A 20477-nucleotide genomic window follows, 5' to 3' on the forward strand; every position below is an offset into this window, starting at 1 on the left:
CGAGTAAGGCTTTGACCCTCTTAAACAGCGTCTGGACGCTCGAGCAAGTCTTCTGAACTTCCTCGGGCTGGGCTCCCACGGCAGCTGGAGGGTCAGGACACCTAGGTTCAAATCCCTGGTGACAGGTTTGCCCATCCAGCAGCCATGTGGGAGGGGCCAGCTTGTAAATTTGGGCACCAGGGCATGATGAGGTCACAGAGGCCCTTGTGACCTCACTGGATATGGTGGGCAGAGAGTGTCCCCCAGAAAATGTCCATATCCAAACCCCTCTAAACCCGTGAACTCTCTACGTTACGCGGCAAAGGGGAAAGTGAATTTGCCAGAGGACTTAAGAGCACTAACCAGCTGAAGGGGGAGATGGAGAGATTATTCTGGACGAATTGCGTGGGCCCAGTCTAACCTCTTGAGTCCTCAGACAGTGAAGAGGGAAGCAGAACAGTCGGTGTTGAAAGGGTTCAGTGTGAGAAAGACTCATCCAACCATTGCCGGCTTTGCAGATGGAGGAGGGAACCACGAGCCGTGGAGTGCAGGCCGACCCTCGAAGCTGGAAAAGGCCAGGAAGCAGATTCTCCCCTGGAGCCTCCAGGAGGAGCTTGATTTTAGCCCAGTGAGATCCGTATCAGACTTCTGACCTCTAGAATAATATATTTGTGTTGTTTGAAGCCACCACGTTTGTGGTTGTTTGTTATAGCAGCCATAGGAAATGAATGCACTGTGTGTCGCTGTCATGGCAACGGGAGGTAGACGTGAGGGCGAGTGGGAAGGTTCTGGAGCTCTGGGAGGGAGAGACACAGTTGGTCTCCAACTATGCCTGTGAGGCAGGCATAGGTTTGGAGGCAGCCTGGGTTTGAATCCCATCTAGGACAACCCCTGCTGTGTGGCCTTGGGGGACTCACTTTACCTCTCTGAGCTTCAGTTTCCTCAGGTGTAAATTGGAAGTAATGATAAGCTCTACCACATTGTGTCAAGAGGCTGCAATGAGTCTTCATTGAGAGCGTGTCCATCCTCCATGTGGTTTGGTTCAAAAATCTTGATGTCATCCATGATTGTTTTTCCCTCATGCCCACACTCTGTCATCAAATCCTGGCTTCACCTTTAACATAAATCCGGAATCTGGCTGCTGCTTACCACGTCTGTGGCCTCCACCCTGGTCCAGCCCCCTGATGGATTACCCCGGACCAGTGTACTCGCCTCCACTCTGGGCCCGCCCACTCTTGCCCCCGGTCCGTGCTCCCCACAATAACCACCGGAGGGCGCCCGTGAGCACCGCAGTGAGGTCCTGCCCTCCTCTGCCCACAGCTCTCCAGGGCTCCCATCTCCCTGGGGTAGAAGCCCAAGTCCTCCCTGTGGCCCGCAAGACCCTGTATGACCTGCCTGGTCCCCTCCCTGCCCTTCCCTCCTCCCTTTCTCCTCTTTGCCCATTCTGCTCCAGCCACACGTCCAGCCCGGGCCCCCTCCCTGTTCTTCCAACACGCCAGGCATGATGTTGCCCCAGGACCTTTGCACTGGCTGTTCCTTCTGCCTAGAATGCTGTTTTCCTGGACATCACCATGGCTCCCTCCCTCACTGTCTTTAAATCTTCATGCAAACATCACCTTCTTCCTGATGCTTCCTCTGACCACTCTATTTAAGATGTAAACTCTGCTTCCCCACTTTATTTTTATCCATAATGCCTTTGCTTTCTACCCAGCTACACATTCACTCACGTGTGTTATTTACTGTTTGTCGCTCTCCACTGGAATGTGGGGTCTATGAGAGCAACGATTGTGTGTTTCACAAAATCGGGTCTGGCACAAAGCAGGTGTCTGGTAAATAGATGATGAGTAAGTGAGGGAGATAACGCATCAAAGGGCTTAGCACAGAGCCAGCGTACGGAGTACTTGCTCAATAAATGTAAGTTCTTTTCCCTTTAAAGATGTCAGTGATAACATCCCCTATTCTGTGGGTGGGGAGACTCAGAAAGAGAAAAGCAGTCTGTGTGATATCACACCACATGTCAGTTCCCGAGGCCCAAACAGTGTAATGGGATATAAGAAGGTGGACAAGAAAATAGTGGCAGACTGGCCTGATTAAGTCAAATCAAAGTGGTAACACTCCGTGCTGGTATGACTGAAGTAAAATTAGGAATGCCAATTCCTTGTTGGTAGCTGTGTATATCGCAGACGATTTCTCTGGGGACATGACCCTGAAATCGTCATATCCTTTGACCCAGCAATCCCGCTTCTGGGAATATGATCCTCAGGACATAATTTAAAGGAAGTAAAAATATGAAATAGTTAGCAGGGCTTAAGTCCATCTTTGAGTGTGCGGAAAATCATATCTATGTAGGCGCATGCGTAGCAGTTAGCTACTGCTGCATAACAAATTACCCCAATGGTAGCAGCTTAAAACACAAACAAGATGGTGACAGGAACAATTTTGGTCATTTGAAGACAGGCAGAAATCGGACCAATTGGGTCTACAAGCCGAGGAATGCCATGTGCTGGCAACTGCCAGAAGCCGGAAGAGGCGGGAAGGATCATCCCCTACAGTCTTCAGAGGGTCATAGCCTGCTGACACTTCGCTTTCAGACTTCTAGCCTTCAGAACTGGCGGACAATAAATTCCTCTTGGTTTTTATTCACCATAGCCAATGGTGGAAGCAAGCCAAGTGTCCATTGCTGCATGCATGAATGAATAAACAAAATATGGTCCATCCACACACTGGAATATTATTCAGCCTTAAAGAGGAAGGACATCCTGACACTTGCCATGACGTGGAGGGACCCCGAGGACACTGCTCACTCAGTGAGAGGAGCCAGACCCAGAAGGACACATCCCGCAGGACCCCAGTCCCAGGAGGTCCCCAGAGGAGTCCCGTCCACACAGAGAGGAGAGGGTGGGAGCCGGGGCCGGTGCAGGGGGTGGGGAGTCCGTGCTTCGTGGGGACAGAGTCTCCGTGTGGGGAGATGGAAAGTTCTGGAGACGGAGGGTGGGGGTGGCTGCCCGACAGTGTGAGTGTGCTCAACTGAGCTGTGCACTTAAAAATGGTTAAGATGGTGAATTGTATGTGATGTCTAGTTTACCACAATAAAAAATTATATCAATCTAAAAACTGTGTCATTTTAAGCCCCCGGTCTGTGGTAATTTGTTACAGCAGCCCTGGGAAACAAATATCCTTAGGTAATTAGAATACAGAAAAAATAAAGAGGGCCCATGAATGTGGGCTTTTCTCTGCCCCCCACTTCACAGCTATGGAAACCGAGGAAGTCACTTCCTGGTCTTCTGGCACTGTGTGCAACAGAGGATGGCCCATGTCCCTTCCCTGGGGGTAGTTTGAGCTGGTCCCACATCAACCCACCCCTTTTCAGTAAAAACCACAATGAAAGAGCTTAGAAAGTGTATTCCTTTTGTTCTTTTCCTTTGAAATAACACACACAGGCGGGGAGGTGGGACACGGTGTGGGGGGGGGCAGGTGGAAGCCACGGGGGGTCCTCCAGCCCCCCCAAACAACCCAGTTGCTCTTTTGTAGTCCTTTCATGGGGTTCCCCAAGGACTTGGGAGGAGTGACGGGAGGGGTCCCCCAATTACGCTAAGCTCGGAACCCAACTCTAAAGTGCAGAATGTACAGGGCCGTGGGGGATGCTGGGGGCTTGGGTTATCTGAGGGGGAAGAATGTCTGCTCCTCTCTGGTAGAAAAATAGACCTGGAGTGAGTTTGAGGGATTTGGCTTGTTTGTTTTGCATAATTGGACGCTTGGCTCCAGGGAAGGCTAGTCTGTGTAGACCTGCCCCGAGCCCCCAACCCCGAAGCCTGGGGAAGAGACGGGCAGTGCTGGGGTGTGCTTGGGGAGAGTCTCCTTAACGTGTCCCCGGCCTCAGACCCCTTGCCAGCCCCCAGGAAAGAGCGACTGGAGGTTATCATCAGCCTAAATGTGGGAAGGGAACGGAAGACACCACAGAGCATTGTGGGGGGCACTGGGCGGGGAGCGGTTTCCCCACAGGCCAGAGGTGCAGCCATGCCCGGCAGGTGGCGGGGGCGGGTTGCGGCTCTCTAGGCCGTGGGACGGGGGGCATCTCCCTCCCCAGCTGCCGGCTTCTAGCCATGTCAGGACTGATGGCAAGTCCCGCGGGTTTTTTGGAAGCAGGAGGCCAGGACCTAGGCTTCCCACAGGCTCCTTAGACCCCGGGGCTTTGTGTCGTGGGCAGAGGGCCCTGGGCTCCGGGGTGTGTCTGGGACAGGGGCATGGGGGGATCCAGGATGCTGTGACAGGCCTATTGGGATCTATTTAGACTTGGAGTCTGAGCATTCAGGACCCAGTGCCTGGGAGGATTCTGGTCAGAATCCAGAGGTTAAAGGGCTGGGATCCAGTGCTTGGAAGGGTGGGGGAGGAGTCTGTCTCCTATGCGTGAGGTTTCAGCATCCAGTGCCTGTGGCGAAGGGGTTTGGGGTCCAATAGTCGCAGTCGCCAGGACCCACTCGCTCTGCCGTTGGGCTCACATTGTGGATTTAGGAGCCAGGATCCAGCCGGTCAGGGCTTGGGAATCCGAGATCCGGTGGTTGGGGGTTGAGGGTGTAGTGGTTGAAGTGTAGGGAATCCAGTAGTCAAAGCAGAGGGATCCGGGACTCAGTGTCAAGGTAAAGGAATTCAGGAATCCAGTAGTTGGGGTGAGGGGATCTGGGATCCAGTGGCTGGGGCCCCGGGATCTAGGCATTGCATTGTCAGGATCCGGTGGCTGAGGCTTCTTGATATCCAGAATCCAGTGGCGGAGCTTGGAGATCCAGGGCTGGAAGCATGGGGATCTGGGATCCGCCAGTGGGTTTGGGGATCTAGGACCCAGCGCTGGATCTGGGGCCTGAGGGAGCTGGGCTCTGGGTGTTTAGGTATGGTGATGTGTGCTCCTGTGGTTGGGTTATCAGGATCCATTAGTTGGGTTGTGGGGCATCCCGTGGTTAAGTCACAGAGGTCCAGGACCCCGTGTGTGTGTGGGGGGGCCAGTAGCTGTGATATGGGGGTGTAGGACCCAGTGGGCCAAGTGTGGGGATCCTGTGATTTGGTGTAGGGAGCCCTGGGATCCATTGGCTGGGCCATCAGTCTCCAGTGGCTGAGGTGTGGGGGATGTCGTGATTGGGCTGAGGGATCTGGGGTGGGTCAGGCTCTGGGTCCCTCACCTGGACGTGACCCCCAGGGCCTGCTTCATGTTCTCGTAGACCACATAGGAGATGCTCACAGCCGGGATAACCTTCATGAAGTTGGGGGCAATGCCCCGGTAGAGGCCCCACACGCCCTCCTGGGACAGGATGTGACGGAGCAGACCCAGCATGGAGAGCTGGGGGGCGCCCTCGATGGAGGCTGGGGGGGGGCGGGGAGGCCAGGTGAGGTGAAAGGGCCCCTCTTACTTCCCCCTCCTACTCCCCAGGGCTGGGCCTGTGGCCGTTGCAGCACGAGGGAGGAGGGTTAGCTTAACAGCGGGACCTACCACTCAGAATCGGGACTTCTCCTGGCTCTGGAAATGGCTGCTCACCTTTTCACCCCAGTCTTGAGGGCCCAAGTTTGGGGATGATTAGAAACAGAGAAGGTATACGTATGTGTGTGGTGGGAGAGGGTACAGACATTTCCTCTGCCTGGAACTCATTTCCCTGCCTCTTCTCCCAGCTCACTCTTCTCTGCCTTCCAACCTTCATGCCAAAGCAGGCTCTTCAGGGGAGCCCTGCTTGGTACCCCAGTCTAAGTCTGGCTCTTTCTCTTATCCTGCATTCAACCCTTGATCCATACTTAATTGTGGAATGATTTATTCAGCATCTTGCTTCCTCTCCAGCCTGTGAGCTCTTGGAGGGCGAGAACCCAGGTTTATGCACCGATACACCCCCAGAGAAAATCACAGAACACAAATGCTAAAATTCCCAAGGAAACTCCCAAAACAGATTCAGGAATGTGTGTGTGTGTGTGTGTGTGTGTGTGTGTGTGTGTGTCTGTTTTGGGGGGCTAGAACCCATAAAAGAAACCTACGAGGAAAATAATAAACCCATACCCAGCCTGCCCCCCCCCCCTCCGTACCCGGATCTTCCCTCGCCTTGCCTTCCTCACTCTAACCCAGCCTTGCAAATCGGAGCTCAAGTTAGCAGGCCTCCCAGCTCAGCCTGCTAGGGCACTCTTCCAGTACTTGCTGCATCTGCTCTCCTCACTTGGTGGGGCGGGTGGGGGGGGTGGGAAAGGGCTCCCGTTCCAGTGTCACAGATGGGTACACCAAGGCCCAGAGAAAGGTAGGGACTTTAGTGAAGGCCATCCAAATCCAGGAGGATCCCAGCTTGGCACCTTGCCTAGCCAGGAGGAGGAGCTGGGGACGGGGAGGTGGGGCCCCGGTGGTGATGTTCTCTCCCTGCCCCATCCTCCTGCCCAGGCCTCACCTTGGGCCTGCATGCGGGTCCGGACCAGGGCCAGCGGGTAGCTGGCTATCTGGCCACAGGTGCTGGAGACGGTGCCACAGGCCAGGAGCACAGGAATGCCTGGGTCGGCTGAGTCATGGCTATACTGCTGGAGCCACCGGTTCTTCAGGGTCTGGTGGGGGCGAAGGAGAGAGTAGAGTGTGGGTTGGGTCGGAACTGGGTAACGCCATGCACGACCCTGGCTTCAGAGGCCCCGCTGGCTGGTCTCTGCATCCCCTGATGGCTGGTACTAGCTGAGCGCTTGGTACCTCCCAGGTGCCCCACGAGCACGGTACCTGCATCCTGTCACTCAGGCCTCACCTTGACCCTCTGTGGTATGTGGGATGACGGCCCCCCTCTACTGTCCACGCCCTTGTTCTTGGGAATATGGTACCTCATGTGGCAAAAGGGACTTTGGAGATGAGATTAAGTTAAGGACCTTGAGATGGGGCATGATCCTAGACTATCCAGGTAGGTCCAATGTCATCGCGAGGCTCCTTATAAGAGTTAGAGGACAGGGGATAAGAGAGGCAGAGGTGGGGGATGGGTTGGAAGATGCTGTGCGGCTGGCTCTGAAGATGGGCAATGGGCCCACCGGCCGAGGCAAACGGGCAGCTGCTAGAGAAGGGGGAAGGTAAGGCAACAGCTTCTCCCCTGCAGCCTCCGGAAGAAAGGCAGCCCTGCCAACAGCTTGATGTTAGCCCGCTGAGCCCCATCTTGGACTTTGGACTTCCAAAAAGTGATGAGATAGTGAACGTGCGCTGTTTTAAACCCCTAAGGTTGTCGTCATTCGTTCTAGCAGCCATAGGACACTAATACGCTCTCCAAGGTGGACATGCCATCCGTGTCCTCTTCAACTCAAATCAGCTGACTCCCAACTGCCAGCGTCCACAGTCCTGTCTGAGGACTCTTGCTGGACCCAGGTAAGGCTGCTCTGAGCCCCCCCACCCCCCAGCAGCAAGCAGCGGATGACTGACTTGCGTCTAGCTCCTAGCTCCCTCGCGTCTCGTGGGGGGGGGGGCATGTTCTATGCTGCCTCCAGAGGCCCCCCACCGGGACTGAGCTCCACCTGTCCACCATGATAACTTGCTTGATAACATGCCCTTATGGGTTCGACGGCATCCCCCCAAAAGATATATTGGGGTCCTAACCCCCAGGACCTCAGATTGTGACCTTATCTGCAAATAGAGTCTTTGCAGGTGTGGAGAGTTAGGATGAGGTCATCCTGGAGTCGGGTGGGCCCTTAAGCAAACATGACCAATGTCCTCATAAGAAGAGGACACACAGAGATGGAGACACACAGCGGGGAAGACAGCCACACGGTGACAGAGGCAGAAATTGCAGGGATGCCCCTTGCTGGAAGGGGCAAGGAAGGATGTCCCTCTAAGGTTTGGGAGGGAGTGTGGCCCTGCCGACACCTTGAGTTTAGACTCCAGCCTCCGGGACCATGACAGTAAACGTCTGTTGCTTTGAGCCCCCCACAGTTTGTGGTACTTTGTTAGGCAGCCCTAGGGAACGGATGCTCCTTTTATTTTGGTTACCTTACCTTCCTGCCAAACCACGTGCTCTCACATCCCTGCTTCCAGAGGACCTCAGACTAAGACAAATACCACCACCATCTCCATTTCATTGACAAGAAGCCGAGGCTCCAGGGAAGTTACTTGTCCATAGCCACAAAATAAGGGTGGGAGTCAACATTCAGAGCCACGCTGGAGTCCAGAGTGGTGCGCTTGGTTTTTCAGGCAGCCAACCCCTTCTGAAGCCTCTCTTCGAGGACCTTCTTTCTTGCTCTGGGACTGGGATGGCTCCTAGGTTTCATTTCCCATGTCACTTCTCACCCCTTGGTAACAGCTGCCCAGAAGTGTGTGGAGAGGGACTCAGGGCTGGCATAGATCAGTGATGTCCGGGCTAGGCAAGGAGTGGGCGCCTTGGAAGCAAGTGTTCACCATTATTGCCTTGCAATTTTAAGAGCCTTCTTTGGGGGCTGGAGCAGGATTTGCCAAATAGGTGTTGCATGAGTGTTTAAGAGGTGTTCTGTTGAAAAGAAGTTCTGAAGACTGTGTAGGTATGGCCAACACTGGGCCAAAAAACAAAACAAACAAACAACAACAACAAAAAAAAACCACACCAAAAACAAAAACCCAGTTAAATCACTTTTCTGCAGACTTCTCAGAGTCTTTAAGGGACTAACATAGATTTTGAAACTCCAAGAGGGCACAGCCTTTCTCAAACCACTCAGACCTCCCACCTCCCTTTTTGGGTGAAGAATGGATCGAATAAAGTTCGGTCTAATTTCTTCTCATAGCCCCCAGTGGCGGAGTCTTGCACTCAGGAAAAACCAGCCACATCACTGAGCTCTTGCTGACTCTTCGATTCCTTCCAGCCACTCGAGACTCACACTCCTCCAACAGGCCAAATCCAGTGCTGCTTCTGGAGCTGCGCTCTCTGCACCCTCTGCCTTGTTTCACACGGCCTTGCTCATCGCCCCTCAGGGGCCTGCCTCGACCCCCTCCTGCCCAGTGTTACTTTCAATTACACATCCTGTTTTATCCTCTTCTGAGAACTTAGCAGGATCTGAAACTACTTGTGGGCCCGTGGACTGACGTCCTTGCTCATTGGAGTGGATGCCCCAGGAAAGCGAGGACTGCGTTGTTTTTATTTAACGCCGTCCCCGTACCTTGGGATGCTCAGTAAACCGTTGCTGAGTGAGCAAGTGAGTGAATGAGCAAGTGAGTGAATGAGTGGTGGTCTTGTCTCATGTGGCCGCCCAGGTGCTGGGTGCTGAGGAAGTCAGGGATGGAGTGTTGGAGATGAGGACCGGCTGCATCATTTTGCGAGGCCCAGGGCAAAATAAAAATATGTAAGGTCCCTCGTCCAAAGATGATCAGGGATTTCAAGATGGCAACAGCGGGGCATTAAACCAAGAGCCAGGCCCTCTGAGCATGGGGCCCTTGATGACTGAACTGGCCCCCTGCCTGTGAAGCTAGCCCTGTCCTGGACACAGAGACTTTGGGGGATGCCTGGGGACATCTGGGGCTGTGCTACTTGGAAGAACTTGGCGATCCCACCAGGAGAAAAGTCATGACCACTGGAAGAGAAGTCAACACCCCCCCCATTTCTGCCTCTCTTGATAAAGGCCCTGAGATGCTGGCCATAGGGTGTGGTTTCTATGAAATGGGCAGGCCCTGAAGAAGACTTTGGCCAGATCCAGTATGTGCTCTGGGGAGACAGGCATCTCTGAAGCTCACATTCACTTTCTCCCATGATTCTGTGAGCTATGGTGGTCCCTGACCTTCCCAGGTCCCCAAGGCCCAGCAAGGCTGAACTGCACACGGAAGTGGGAAGAATTCTCACAGTGGTAAAAGTGAAAGAGTTGGGGAGTCCAACAGCTGAAGGGGTTCCCCAGGATCCCAAGGCCCATGGTGCTTCTCCACCCCTAGCTATGGAGGTTCACTGAGTCAACCCTATGGGAAAGGGGTGTCCCGTGGGCAAATCCCAGGGGGGGAGAGAAAAGGGGGGGCGGGCTGCCCACAGACCTCATAGACGGCCAGGTCGATGCCCGCATAGGGAATGATGCCCAGCACATTGGGCAGGTAGCCACGGTAGAAGGCGCGGGGCCCCTCTCGCTCCAGGATCTGCCACGCACAGTCCAGCAGTCCCTTGTACTGGCCTGTCCGGCGCAGGGTCAGCCGCGTCTTCAGCACCTGGGGAGGACCCCGGTTATCCCTGGGAAAACTGCTTCCAGAAACACCACAACCAGGAGTGAAGACACCTAGAAACAGCTACTCCTAGAAGGATCTACCCTTGCAATACCTGAATTTAACAAACCAGTTACTCTAGAATCTTCTGCTATCCCCAAATCTCTATACCTCGAAATGGTTGCATCTCTGAGTTGCATATGGTGGCCACTGCTGTCTCCCAATACCTTGTTCCCGTCCCCCCTTAATAATAGAAACTATAATTTTCAGCAAGCACGCAGCCACTCACTTTCCCTGGATATATGGCCATGTGACTAAGTCTTAGCCAATGAAACAGCAGGAGAACAGGCATGTGTGACTCTCAGAAAGTATCTTTAAAGGCAGGGAGGTGTTCCTTCCTTTGTCTATTCTTCCTTATTGACTGGAACATAGATGTGATGACTGGAGCATATGCAGCCATTTTGGTCCATGAGGTGGGTGCTACATTCTGAAGTGCTGGAACAAGATACAGGGAAGGTACCTCGGTCTCTAACACTTTGAAGCCACCATACCTGCCCTGAACTGCTTACTTTAGACTTCATTTATGTGATTTGAGCTTTCCATCACTCAGAATCCTGACACACTGCACAACCTGAAACCTGAAATAATTCCCCTGGGAACAAACAGCCTGGAAATCAGTATCCTTACAAGAGGCATGTCCACAAACAGCTGGCCCCACAGTTGCTGCCTATATCGTTATGATCAACACCACCATCCCTAGAAGTCACATCTCAAATTGCAATGCCCATACAGACTACACATGAAATAGCATTGCTCTAATGAGCCCCAGTCCAAATCAGGGAGAGGCAAAGTTACAATACCAATGCCTATCACACCATGGAGTGACGTGGTTATTGCAAGCCCCCCACCCTGCAAAGGGGCCTCGGCCAGAGTCCCTCCTTCTCACCTCCATGGGGTAAATGATGGTTTGGGCCGTGGCACCAGCCAGGGAGCCAGCCACAAAGCGCTCCTGCACGTGCAGTGTCTCCTGCTGCCCCCGAATGGCCCGCTTGATCTGAAAGTGGGAGACACAGAGGTGGGCAGGACCTCAGGTCGTCCTGCTGTGGGCACCACCCAGGGGAGCAGATGCCCACTCCTGGGGGTCCTGCGGACATCCCCCACCCCCAAGCCAATCCCACCAGCCCTCACATCTAGCTCACATCTCCCACACCTGCCCCCACCTGCTCATAGGCCATGAACTTGATAGCCGACTCAGGTGCAATCTTGAGCACGTTAATCCCATTGCCACGCCACAGGGAGCGCATGCCCCCCTCTTGGATCATGCTCTTTAGGCCCCCCAGGATGTTTAGCTTGTTGGTCTTGGAGGCGTGGACCTGTGTGGGGAGATAAGGTGGCTTTGGGGTCCCCTTCTGGGGCCCAGGCCTAGGAGAAGGGGTGGGTCTTTCCGGGGCCCCTCACCTGCATGAAGACCTTGAGGCGGTCCAGAGGGGCCGTGCCCGTCCGCGAAACAGCACCTGCCACCGCACCTGCCACCAGCTGCTTCCACCACATGCCGGTCAGCTTCTCCTGCTCTGAAAACTCATCAGGGACAGTCAGGCACTCACCAATGTCCAAGACCTGAGGAGGCAGGGACTTGGGTGTCACACCATCATAGGGGCAGGGAGATGCACCTCAGCCCTAAATGGGAGTGTCTCCCTCATGAATCCCAGGACACGCAGAGCATCCACCAATAAATCTCACTTGGAGAGCCCAGGAGATCCCTCTTGGAACCCTACCAGATCCCAGCAGAACATCCAACCTGACTCCCATGTAGGATCCCAATATCCTTCCTGGGCACCTCCACCAAATCCCACCAAAGGAGCCTACCCAAGCATCTACCATATACAGATTCCTTCCAGAGCTGATCAGATTCCTTTGAAGGATTGCACCCAAGAATCTCCCGCATAAGGATTCCAGAAGACCCCTCCAGGGCCACACAAGATCCCACCAGGGACCTGCCATTTAAGGAGACCAGTGGATCCCTCCCAGGGCCTCAGCAGATCCCACAGGGAATCTGTCCCCAGGGATCATCCCTTCCCTAGAATCCACCTATAGACTTCCCAACCAAGTCTTTCATGGATCCCCAGGGTGGGAATGTCTGGATCTCCCAAGGGAATCTCACCAGATCCCGCAGGTGGATTCCCCTACAGATGCCATCAAATCCTACTGGAAGCATCACTCAGAGATTCCCACCCAGAAGCGGGGGATTTAGAGCACCTCCTCCCCCAACGTCCTGTGGATCTCAGTGGATTTTCCAAAGAAGGTGGCTTTCTAATGAGTCCTTTCAGCAGCAGACCATTTACTGAGGCAAAAAGAACCCAGCAGAAGGGGAGCTGTGGGTGGAGGCTGGAGGCTGGGTGCCCTGTCTGGTGAGCTCTTCCTTCCCTGTGCTCCCACCTCCCACAGTCTGGCCCCAGCACCCCAAAGTCAGGTCTGAAGGGCTCCAGCCAGATCACAGACCTCCCCCAAAGGGTCCCCAGTCCCCTGAGCCCTGATCAGAGGAAGAGAGGACTAGAGTCTCATCCCTTGGCTGTTCCCAGTGGCTCTTCCTTCTCAAGACTCCTGACCCAGCCCCTCCATGCCCAGGGGAAACCAGACCAAGGCCCAGCCACCACGCTAGGAAAGCTGCCCCCACCTCACCGTAGAATGTTTCCAGAAATAGACCACATCCTCCACATTCTCCAGTGAATGCAACAGGAAGTGGTCGCGCCATTCCTGCCAGTCAATGGTCATCGTGCCGTCTCGGTCCATGCTGGGGGCGCAGGGCAAGGTAGGGATAGAATCAGTGCAGGGGCTGGGCAGGGGGTGTAGGAGTGAGGTTCAGCTGGTTTGGGGGTGGACTTCCTGTGCGCTAAGAGTTTGCCATTTTACAAAGGGGAAAACTGAGGCTCTGAGAAGTGAAGCATCTGGTCCAGGATCTGCCTGACTCCCAAGCCCACCTCTCAGCTCCACCTGCCCTGGGATTGGGTCTGGGGCCTAGAGACTCAAGGTGGCCAAGGGGCCCCCGGGGAACTGAGTTACCTGGGATTCTGGACCCCCAGTTATTCACCTGTGCAGAATTTTCTCTGCTTGCTCCAGCGAGATGGAAATGCCTAGGGCTCGGAAACTCTGCTGGATCTCAGACACATCGATATGACCTGGGGAGGGGATCAGAAAAGGGTGTGCATGGAGGGACCCTGGAGCCCAGGTACAGTACAGCTCAGAATGGGGATGGTCTAGGAAGACCAGGGGATCCAGGAACCCAGAAACCCAGGATGAGATTTGCAGCAGGGTTGGGGGGGGTCACTGACCCACTGGGATTAGAAAGGTGGAACTGGGCAATGTTGGGGGGGTTCCTCTGCTCCATGAATGAATGAAAAAATGAATCCAGGGATAATTATGGGGGTCCTTATGCCATAGGGGATTGAGAGGCAATATTAGGGACCCAGAAGAGGCTATGGGGGGTGTCTGCCTCATAGGGAATCCAGCGGGAATATGGGGCATCTCTGTGTCCCTTAGAAACTTAAGAGTAATAACAGGGGTCGCATCCCAGAAGGGAAAGGCAGTGGGATGGGCCCACGGGCCCAACCACCTAGCTGGGGGGTGAGGAGAACTCCCAAAATAGTTTGTGAGTCATCAGGGAGAAGTGGCCCTCCCCCTCCTAGCAGTGCCGGTTCTAACCCCACTGGTGTCTCCAGGGCCCCTGCAGCCCATCCCTGGGTCGTACCATCCTGATTCCGGTCCAGACTGTGGAACAGAAGCAACAGGCGCTGTTCCCGCTCCTGCAGGTAGCGAGAAAACTCCTCCAGGTCCAGCCCACCACCTGGGTCAGCGTCACCCTCAGGGGAGATACCCTGGCAAGGGGGAAGGGACGAGGGAGCTCCAGGAGGCTGCTCCCAATCTGCAGGGGGGCATGACAAGCTTAAGGCCCAGGAACTCAGAGCCCCCAGCACCTAAGGGACAGGAGCAGGGGAAGTCACCCCTCCATCCGCTAGCTCACTTCTCAGCAATACGCCCAAGGCCACCGTAGGTCTACGAGGTGGAAAGCGGTTGTCCAGTTTGCCTAGCAAGCAAACTGAGGCTCTCCAAGGTCAAGTAACTTTTTCAAGGTTGCAGAACTGGGAAGTGGTAGGTAGCCTTGGGCTCTTGTCTCTGAAAGCCTGTCCTCCCAGCTGTCTCTTAAAAAAACCCTGTCCATATGGCAGTTTCAGGAGCTGCCGTTAGAGACAGCTCTGGGCACTGTGGGGCAATGAGAGATCTAAGCTGAGCCCCCACCAGGCCTCTGGTTTCCCACCTGGAAAGTGGGAGGTTGTCCTGGAGGTCTCAGGATGCTGTGGAGAGAGACACTCCAGGGGCATCTGGGGCTAGAGGTGTAGGGGACACCTGCATAGGCCTGGGGCAAGTTCCTGCTTTGCTACATCCCATGCTGAGGGTGGCCTCGGACAGGATTGGGTACCGGGCTGAGGTAGCCTGGGGCATTAAGCCAGGCCCCCGGGGAGGCGGGGGGGGGGGGGGGGGGGGGGAGGGGCCGGCGGGGGAAATGTAAACGTGGAGAGGCTGGGGCAGCCGGCTGGGAGGGCAGTGGGTGCCCGGAGGAGGGGGGGAGGATGGGAAAGGGTGTGTCTCCTGAGGCGGGGAGCAGGGTATGTCTTGGATGGGCAAAGAGTTCAGAGGAGGGTGTGTCCGGGGCAGTGGGCAGGAGAGCCGATCGGCTCCTTTCGCTGGCAAGACATCCCCCACCCTCGAGGCACCGGCGCGGGGGTTGGGGACCGACGGTTGGCAGCTGAACTGCAGGCCTGGAGCCTCCGTGGCTCTGTCCTGGGCGAACCCGTTAGGCCCAGACCCGCGGGGCAGGGGGAAGGGGACGGAGACGCCCAGGCTGGGCACCCGCACTGGAGTGCAGCCACAGGCAGTCGCTGGCGGCTGCGGCGGCGCTCCATTCAGGAGCTCGGGTTACCGGCGCCCGCAGGGCCGGAGCGCCGCGCGCCAGGCTGGGGTCCCGGCGGGGGTACCTGTTGGGCGTCGCGGTCCGGGTCGCCCCCGCCCAGCCGGGCCAGTCCCTGGCGCAACTCGCGCACATCCACGCGGCCATCCTTGTTACTATCCAGCTCCTCGAAGAGGCGACCCCAGCGCTGCCGCCGCTCCGCATCGCCCGGGCCCCCCCGCATGGCGCCGGTCCGGGGGGGGGGAGGGGAGGCCCGGCGGTGGCGGCCTCGGCGGGGGCTTCGCGGCTCCCCCTCCCCCCCGCGGCCCCGCAGGGCCAGCTCCGCGGCCACTGCCACCGCAGCCTCCGCGCTGCCCGCCTGGCTCTGGCACTTGGTAGGAGGCGGTGACTGCTAGCCGTCGCCGCCCGCGCCAGAACTTGCGTCTCCTCCCCCCCGACCCGCTTGGGGAGAGGGGGCTGGAGGCGGAGCTGCGGGTGTGGGGCGGAATGTCGGGATGCTTTGGTAGGGCACAGGAAGCACCCGAGTTCATTCTGGGGAGGGGGGCTAGAGAGATCAATGGTCTCAATTCTGCTTTCAGAGTTCCGCCGTGCGTGCCTCGGTTTACCCTCTGTCCAAGGGCGCGCAGTAGAGGGATATCAGGGATTTGGTTTCGTAATCCCTTTCCACTTGGCCTCCCTCGCCTACTATTTCTCTTTAGGCGCTAAAGTTCTCGTTTTTCCCAGATAATGCTCAAGAACCAACCTTGCGCCATCTAGCCCTCCGTCTGCCCGCCCGCTCATTTCACATTCCCCACTCGGCCACAGAAACAGAAAATCAGGAAGCTGTGCTTTCTCCCTGAAACCCTACATCCCACCCGCGAGCCTTCCTTTTCGGTCCCACTCAGACTGGGAAACGCAAGATCAACGTGCGGCGCGGCTGCAAAGTCGGTTTCCTATTGGCCAGAGCTGCCTGAGCTGCGCCCGCCCGCCCCACCTGGGCGGGGCTTCCGCGGCTACGCTGCGCTGCCTTGGGCCCCGGCGGCTTCGGGCTGGCTGGGCAGTCTTAAAGAGGCCGCGGCCTGATCCAGTCGCTGTGCTGACTGCTCTCTCCAGACCAACCTGCGGATCTCAGTGTCGCGGGCGCGAGTACCGATGAAAACCGGGAAGGCGAGCGCTGGAGGCGGGGCACCAGCCTGTCGTGCTCGCTGCACCTGCCGAAAGTCCCTCCCACTAATTTCGGGCGCAGTTTCTCGAGTCACCATTAGGGGGAGGGGCGGCCAGACCACTTGGCGAAAAATAATAACAATAACTAACATTGATTCACGGCGTTTCACAATCCAGGCCTTTTACTCACGCCTCGCGTCATCCTCGCCAAAACCCTATAAGGTACGTGGGACTGGCTTTCCCACTTCACAGATGAGGAAACAGAAGGTTAAACTGCTCTACCCAGGCCACATGCCCAGTAAGCGGGAAAGCGGGGATTTAACCAGACCTGGAATTCTCACCCATCGCTCTATACTCTAAAAGTGATTCATTTCCCCTTAACCATTACTCTTCACCCTAGAGTGCCCAGGGGGTGGAAGTCTTATTATCACCGTCCTTAATCGAAAAGTACAGCCGTGAGGGCACGTTTAGTTTTGCCCAGACAGGTGAGCTCAAACACACCTGTGAGTCCCAGACAAATGGCCTCTTAGGGAGGTCCTAGTGGCCAGTGGTCCAGATGGCCTCTTAGATGGCCCCTCACAGATGTTTTCTTTCTTGCAGGTGCCCCACAACATGGGGGATACAGATGTTTTCCCAGAGAAATGCCCCAAATAGGCCTTTTCTCACAAATACATCCCTGACAGGTGGGCCTCAATACACGTGAGCCTCTGTCCTGCCCACCCGCCCCCCACTGAAGCTCCCAGGTGCTTCAATATGAGTGTGCCTCATGCACATGTTCTCAGGTCTTTTTTTCATTCGATCTCAATTCCATGCAGATGTTCCTCATACGAGGCTATTTTCTTCATTGCACAGGTGTCTTTCTCAACAGAAATCCACCCAGGAATGCATCATACAGCTCCCCTCTGCCCGCCGCACATAGGTATGTTGCAGTTAAGTATACACCCGTCTGGGTACGTTTCCATATACCTGGGTCCTATAAGGTGTACTAAAATGCAGGTGTGTCTCGTACAGGTCTTTCCAATACATTTCCACACAGGAATTCCTCATACAAGAGTTGTTCATTTCATGGGTGAGCCATGCAGATGCGTTTCCAAAGCAAATGTATCCTACACCAGAGGGCCTCAGCCAGGTGTTTGTTATAATGCAGGTGTGTTCTATACAGCTGTTTTCCACACAGGTATGCTTCCATTCAGCGATACACCAAATGGATGTGTCAATGCAGATGTCTCCCATAGGTGTTCTTCTTACACATCCACGCAAATGTCTTCTATACAGGTTGGCTCCTAGGCAGGTATGTACCACACGGGTGTGTCTTTATCAAGGGCCACCCATTCGGGCCTGCCCCAGACAGGCGTGCCCCATGCACCAGTGTCTCCCTGCCCGGTTTGTCTCCACACTTCTGCTATCCTACAGATGTGCCCGCAATATAGGTGGGAGGTCCCTCTTACACCTGCGCGCTTGCGCCCCTTTTTACTCTTCGGTACTGTAGAGTTGGGTTCCCGTTACAGGTGCGTCCCTGGCGCGGTCCCACCCCCGTTTGGCTCCGCCCTCTCCCTTAGGCTCAGGTGCACAAGCCGGAAGTGTGCTCCCCTCCCAGGTGAGTGACTAAACTTTCCGGGTCACGTGAGCGGGCGGAGCTGGAGGAGTCCGAGCTACCGACGGACGCACCGAGGGTTCGAGCCGGGGACCCGGACCGGGAACCTGAGCGAGGTCGAGGACGGCTGGGCCAGGTAGGGAGGTAGGACGCGCGGCTTGGCCTGCCACCCCTTTCCCCTTCTCCTTCCCTTTCCCCAGCCCAGGAACGCGCCGCCTCGAGTTAATCTTTAATCTCTGACCTCTGGCGGCGGGGGCGGGGCGGGACTGCGGGGTGCCCTGGGCCGGTCATCCCTCCCCTGGGCCTGCGCCCGGGTCTAGCCCCCTCCCCCACGCCATTCTCTTTCTCCCGCCCCAGGTGCCGGGTCGCAGGTACCCCCGGCCCGAGATGCGGTAGAAGCAGCGCGCGCGAGAAGCCCGGTCCCCGGTGCCACCAGCCCGTCGCCCGGCCCATGGCGAGCCCCGGCCTGGGGCTGCTTCTGGCGCTCGGCCTGCCGCTGCTGCCAGCCGGCTGGGGCCGGGCCTGGGGGCAAAGTAGGTACCGGCTAGAGGTTGGGGGGGCGCGGGGCGGGGCTTAGAAGCTCGGGTTACCTGGGCCCTGGAGAGGTCAAGAACTGGGGAGCGGTCATGGGATACCTTGAGAGGAGTCTACAGGGTCGGTCAGGGGTAGGGGCTTCCCTGGACGATTGGAGTTGGTGTAGAATTCCTGAGTTCCTGAGGAGGGCGGAATTGTGGGCTGAGTCTCAGTGTGGTTGAAGTGCTTTGGGCGGACTGGGAGCCAGGAGGAGGCCTGCCTGGGAGGAGGCCTCTGATCCCAGGTTGACCAGGCTGGTCATAGGTGTGGACGCAGCCATTCAGTCCTTCTATTTCAGTTTCTGGAGCCTGGGGGGGAGGTGTGAGTCAGACACTCCAGGGAAACACAGGATCCACCCAGATCCTTAAGGGCCGAGGGAGGGCTGGAGAGGTGGTGGGGGGAGGGCAGGGTCCAGCTTCCAGACACCATCCATTAGAGCAGACCCCAACTCAGCACAAACTGCAAACTACTGTAGGCTGATTGCTCACCGCTGGGCTTTGCTGGGTTGGGGTGGCTAGAGGAGCAGAAATGACTGGGCCAGCCCCTGCATGCAGGGCACCCACAGTCTAGCAGAATGGAAGACTCAGAAAAGCAGAGTTCTAACTGAGGGATGCCCAAGGAAGGTGCATTTGTGCCAAGATGGGAAGGACAGATAAGGATTAATTTGTCCTCTCTAACCCCCCCCCACAGCGCAGGACCCCCCTATAAATGAGAACGGCACCATTACACCCTCTGACCCAGGCTCTGGCTCCAATGGGGCCCTGGTGAGTTGGGGTTTTATGCAGGAGGAGGGCAACAGCAATGTTACTCAGGTATCCCACATGAAGCAGGTGAAGGGGCCCAGACTCCCAGAGGTGGCAGGTGCTTGGGAGGGGGATCCCAGGCATGGCAGGTGGGAGCCTGGGAGCCCCACATGTGATTGATGGGCATCAGGAATCCTGGGTGGAGGTACCATACTCCCAAAAGTGGCAGGCGTTGTGGGGCGGGAGGTTGTGGGGTGGGGCATTAGGAGCCCTGGATGCTTCTCAGGTGAGGGTGGACAGAATCTGGCTCAGGTGGGCAACCTGTCCCCTCTCCTGCAGTCTCAGGCGGCCATCACTGCCATCATTGTTGTCTTCTCCCTCCTGGCCGCCCTGCTTCTGGCCGTGGGGCTGGTGTTGCTGGTGCGAAAACTGCGTGAGAAGAGGCAGACAGAGGGCACCTACCGGCCCAGCAGCGAGGAGCAGGTGGGTGCCCGTGTGCCGCCACCCCCCAACCTCAAGCTGCCGCCCGAGGAGCGGCTCATCTGAATGCTGGGGCCTGCTGCAGCCGCCACAACTTCCTAGGACAACCCAGTGCTCACTCACACACAGCAGCTGCCACCAAGACAACAGCCTCTGATGGTCCAGGAGGACTTGGGGGGAGGCCACGGGGCACCTGCCTGGCAGGCTCGGTGAAGCATGCCGCCTCTGCTTGACCCTGCCTGCATTTGGGGATGCCGGGGCTGGGGGCCCGCCTCCACGCTTGCTGCCCCATCTTCGCTCGGCCAACTGTCCTGCTGCCACACAGGCCCGACAGATCCTCTCCTTTCTTTCAGTTCAACCACGCAGCCGAGGCCCGGGCTCCCCAGGACTCCAAGGAGACAGTGCGGGGCTGCCTGCCCATCTAGGTCCCCTTTTCTATCCATCTGCCTTGCTGTGTGACCTTGGGGGAAGGCAGAGCTCTCTCTGGGCAATCAAACCTAGCCAGTGCTTAAGAATAGAAGGGGGAGAAGGTGCTTTAAAGGCTGTGTCCCTGAGGGTGAGGAAGAGTGTGTTGTTCACATCTTATATATATACATACAGTCAGTAGTGAGATGTAACAAAACCTTTTTCTTTTTGAGCTGATGGGGGCAGGAATTAGTCTAGATGGAGGGAAAAAACTCAGGGCTCATAGGCTGTTGAGAGATGAATTGTAAGGTTGCGAGGATCCTAGGGCTGGGAGGGCTTCCTGGAAGGGAGGGGCTTCCAGCTGCACTTGAGAGCCAGCTGGAGGCTGCCCCAGGAGGAAGGTAGTGGATGGGGTACGTTTCTGAGCAGAGAGAGGGCCCCCAGATAAACTCACCAGGAAAACCAGCTTTGGGT

The 20477-nt window shown here is 56.4% G+C and overlaps 2 protein-coding genes across 10 annotated transcripts; one reads left to right on the plus strand and one right to left on the minus strand.

Moving 5' to 3' along the window:
* Window positions 1–11: 11 nt before the first annotated feature.
* On the minus strand, window positions 12–15448 carry SLC25A23 (solute carrier family 25 member 23). Of its 8 annotated transcripts, XR_003518239.2 has the most exons (12): window positions 15133–15288; window positions 13848–13974; window positions 13191–13278; window positions 12782–12893; window positions 11561–11719; window positions 11323–11475; window positions 11049–11156; window positions 9941–10108; window positions 6387–6537; window positions 5151–5331; window positions 401–544; window positions 12–84 (listed from the first exon to the last, which is right to left on the minus strand). XR_003518239.2 is itself a non-coding variant. In XM_027585246.2 (11 exons), the coding sequence occupies exons 1-11, from the start codon at window positions 15286–15288 to the stop codon at window positions 472–474; spliced, it is 1404 nt and encodes a 467-aa protein (XP_027441047.1). In that variant the 5' UTR covers window positions 15289–15447; the 3' UTR covers window positions 235–471. The 8 variants fall into 8 exon arrangements, 6 of the variants coding, with proteins under 6 accessions (XP_027441049.1, XP_027441047.1, XP_027441044.1 ...); XR_003518240.2 differs by lacking the exon at window positions 5151–5331 and having other exon boundaries at window positions 62–84; XM_027585246.2 differs by lacking the exon at window positions 12–84 and having other exon boundaries at window positions 235–544; window positions 13848–13902; window positions 15133–15447.
* A 2346-nt stretch (window positions 15449–17794) lies between these two features.
* CRB3 (crumbs cell polarity complex component 3) lies at window positions 17795–20468 on the plus strand. Of its 2 annotated transcripts, none has more exons than XM_027583277.1 (5): window positions 17795–17938; window positions 18160–18335; window positions 19066–19139; window positions 19458–19601; window positions 19952–20468. In XM_027583277.1, exons 2-5 carry the CDS (start codon window positions 18254–18256, stop codon window positions 20021–20023), a joined length of 372 nt encoding a protein of 123 aa, XP_027439078.1. In that variant the 5' UTR covers window positions 17795–17938; window positions 18160–18253; the 3' UTR covers window positions 20024–20468. The 2 variants fall into 2 exon arrangements, with proteins under 2 accessions (XP_027439078.1, XP_027439079.1); XM_027583278.1 differs by having other exon boundaries at window positions 17816–17946; window positions 19952–20210.
* Window positions 20469–20477: the final 9 nt, after the last annotated feature.

Source organism: Zalophus californianus, chromosome 1 (assembly GCF_009762305.2).
Source record: "Zalophus californianus isolate mZalCal1 chromosome 1, mZalCal1.pri.v2, whole genome shotgun sequence".
NCBI classification, from domain to species: Eukaryota; Metazoa; Chordata; class Mammalia; order Carnivora; family Otariidae; genus Zalophus; species Zalophus californianus.

Bases quoted from the DNA above. Each gene is read 5' to 3' on its own strand.
- SLC25A23 (XM_027585243.2), bottom strand. From the start codon at position 15,288: ATGCGGGGGGGCCCGGGCGATGCGGAGCGGCGGCAGCGCTGGGGTCGC. The intron at 13,279-13,847 runs GTACGACCCAGG...TCCCCTCCCCAG, and splicing joins TCTGGACCGGAATCAGGATG to GTCATATCGATGTGTCTGAG. The intron at 11,157-11,322 runs GTGGGGGCAGGT...TCCCACTTTCAG, and splicing joins AGTTCATGGCCTATGAGCAG to ATCAAGCGGGCCATTCGGGG.
- CRB3 (XM_027583277.1), top strand. From the start codon at position 18,254: ATGGCGAGCCCCGGCCTGGGGCTGCTTCTGGCGCTCGGCCTGCCGCTG. The intron at 18,336-19,065 runs GTAGGTACCGGC...CCCCCCCCACAG, and splicing joins GGGCCGGGCCTGGGGGCAAA to CGCAGGACCCCCCTATAAAT. The intron at 19,602-19,951 runs GTGGGTGCCCGT...CCTTTCTTTCAG, and splicing joins GGCCCAGCAGCGAGGAGCAG to TTCAACCACGCAGCCGAGGC.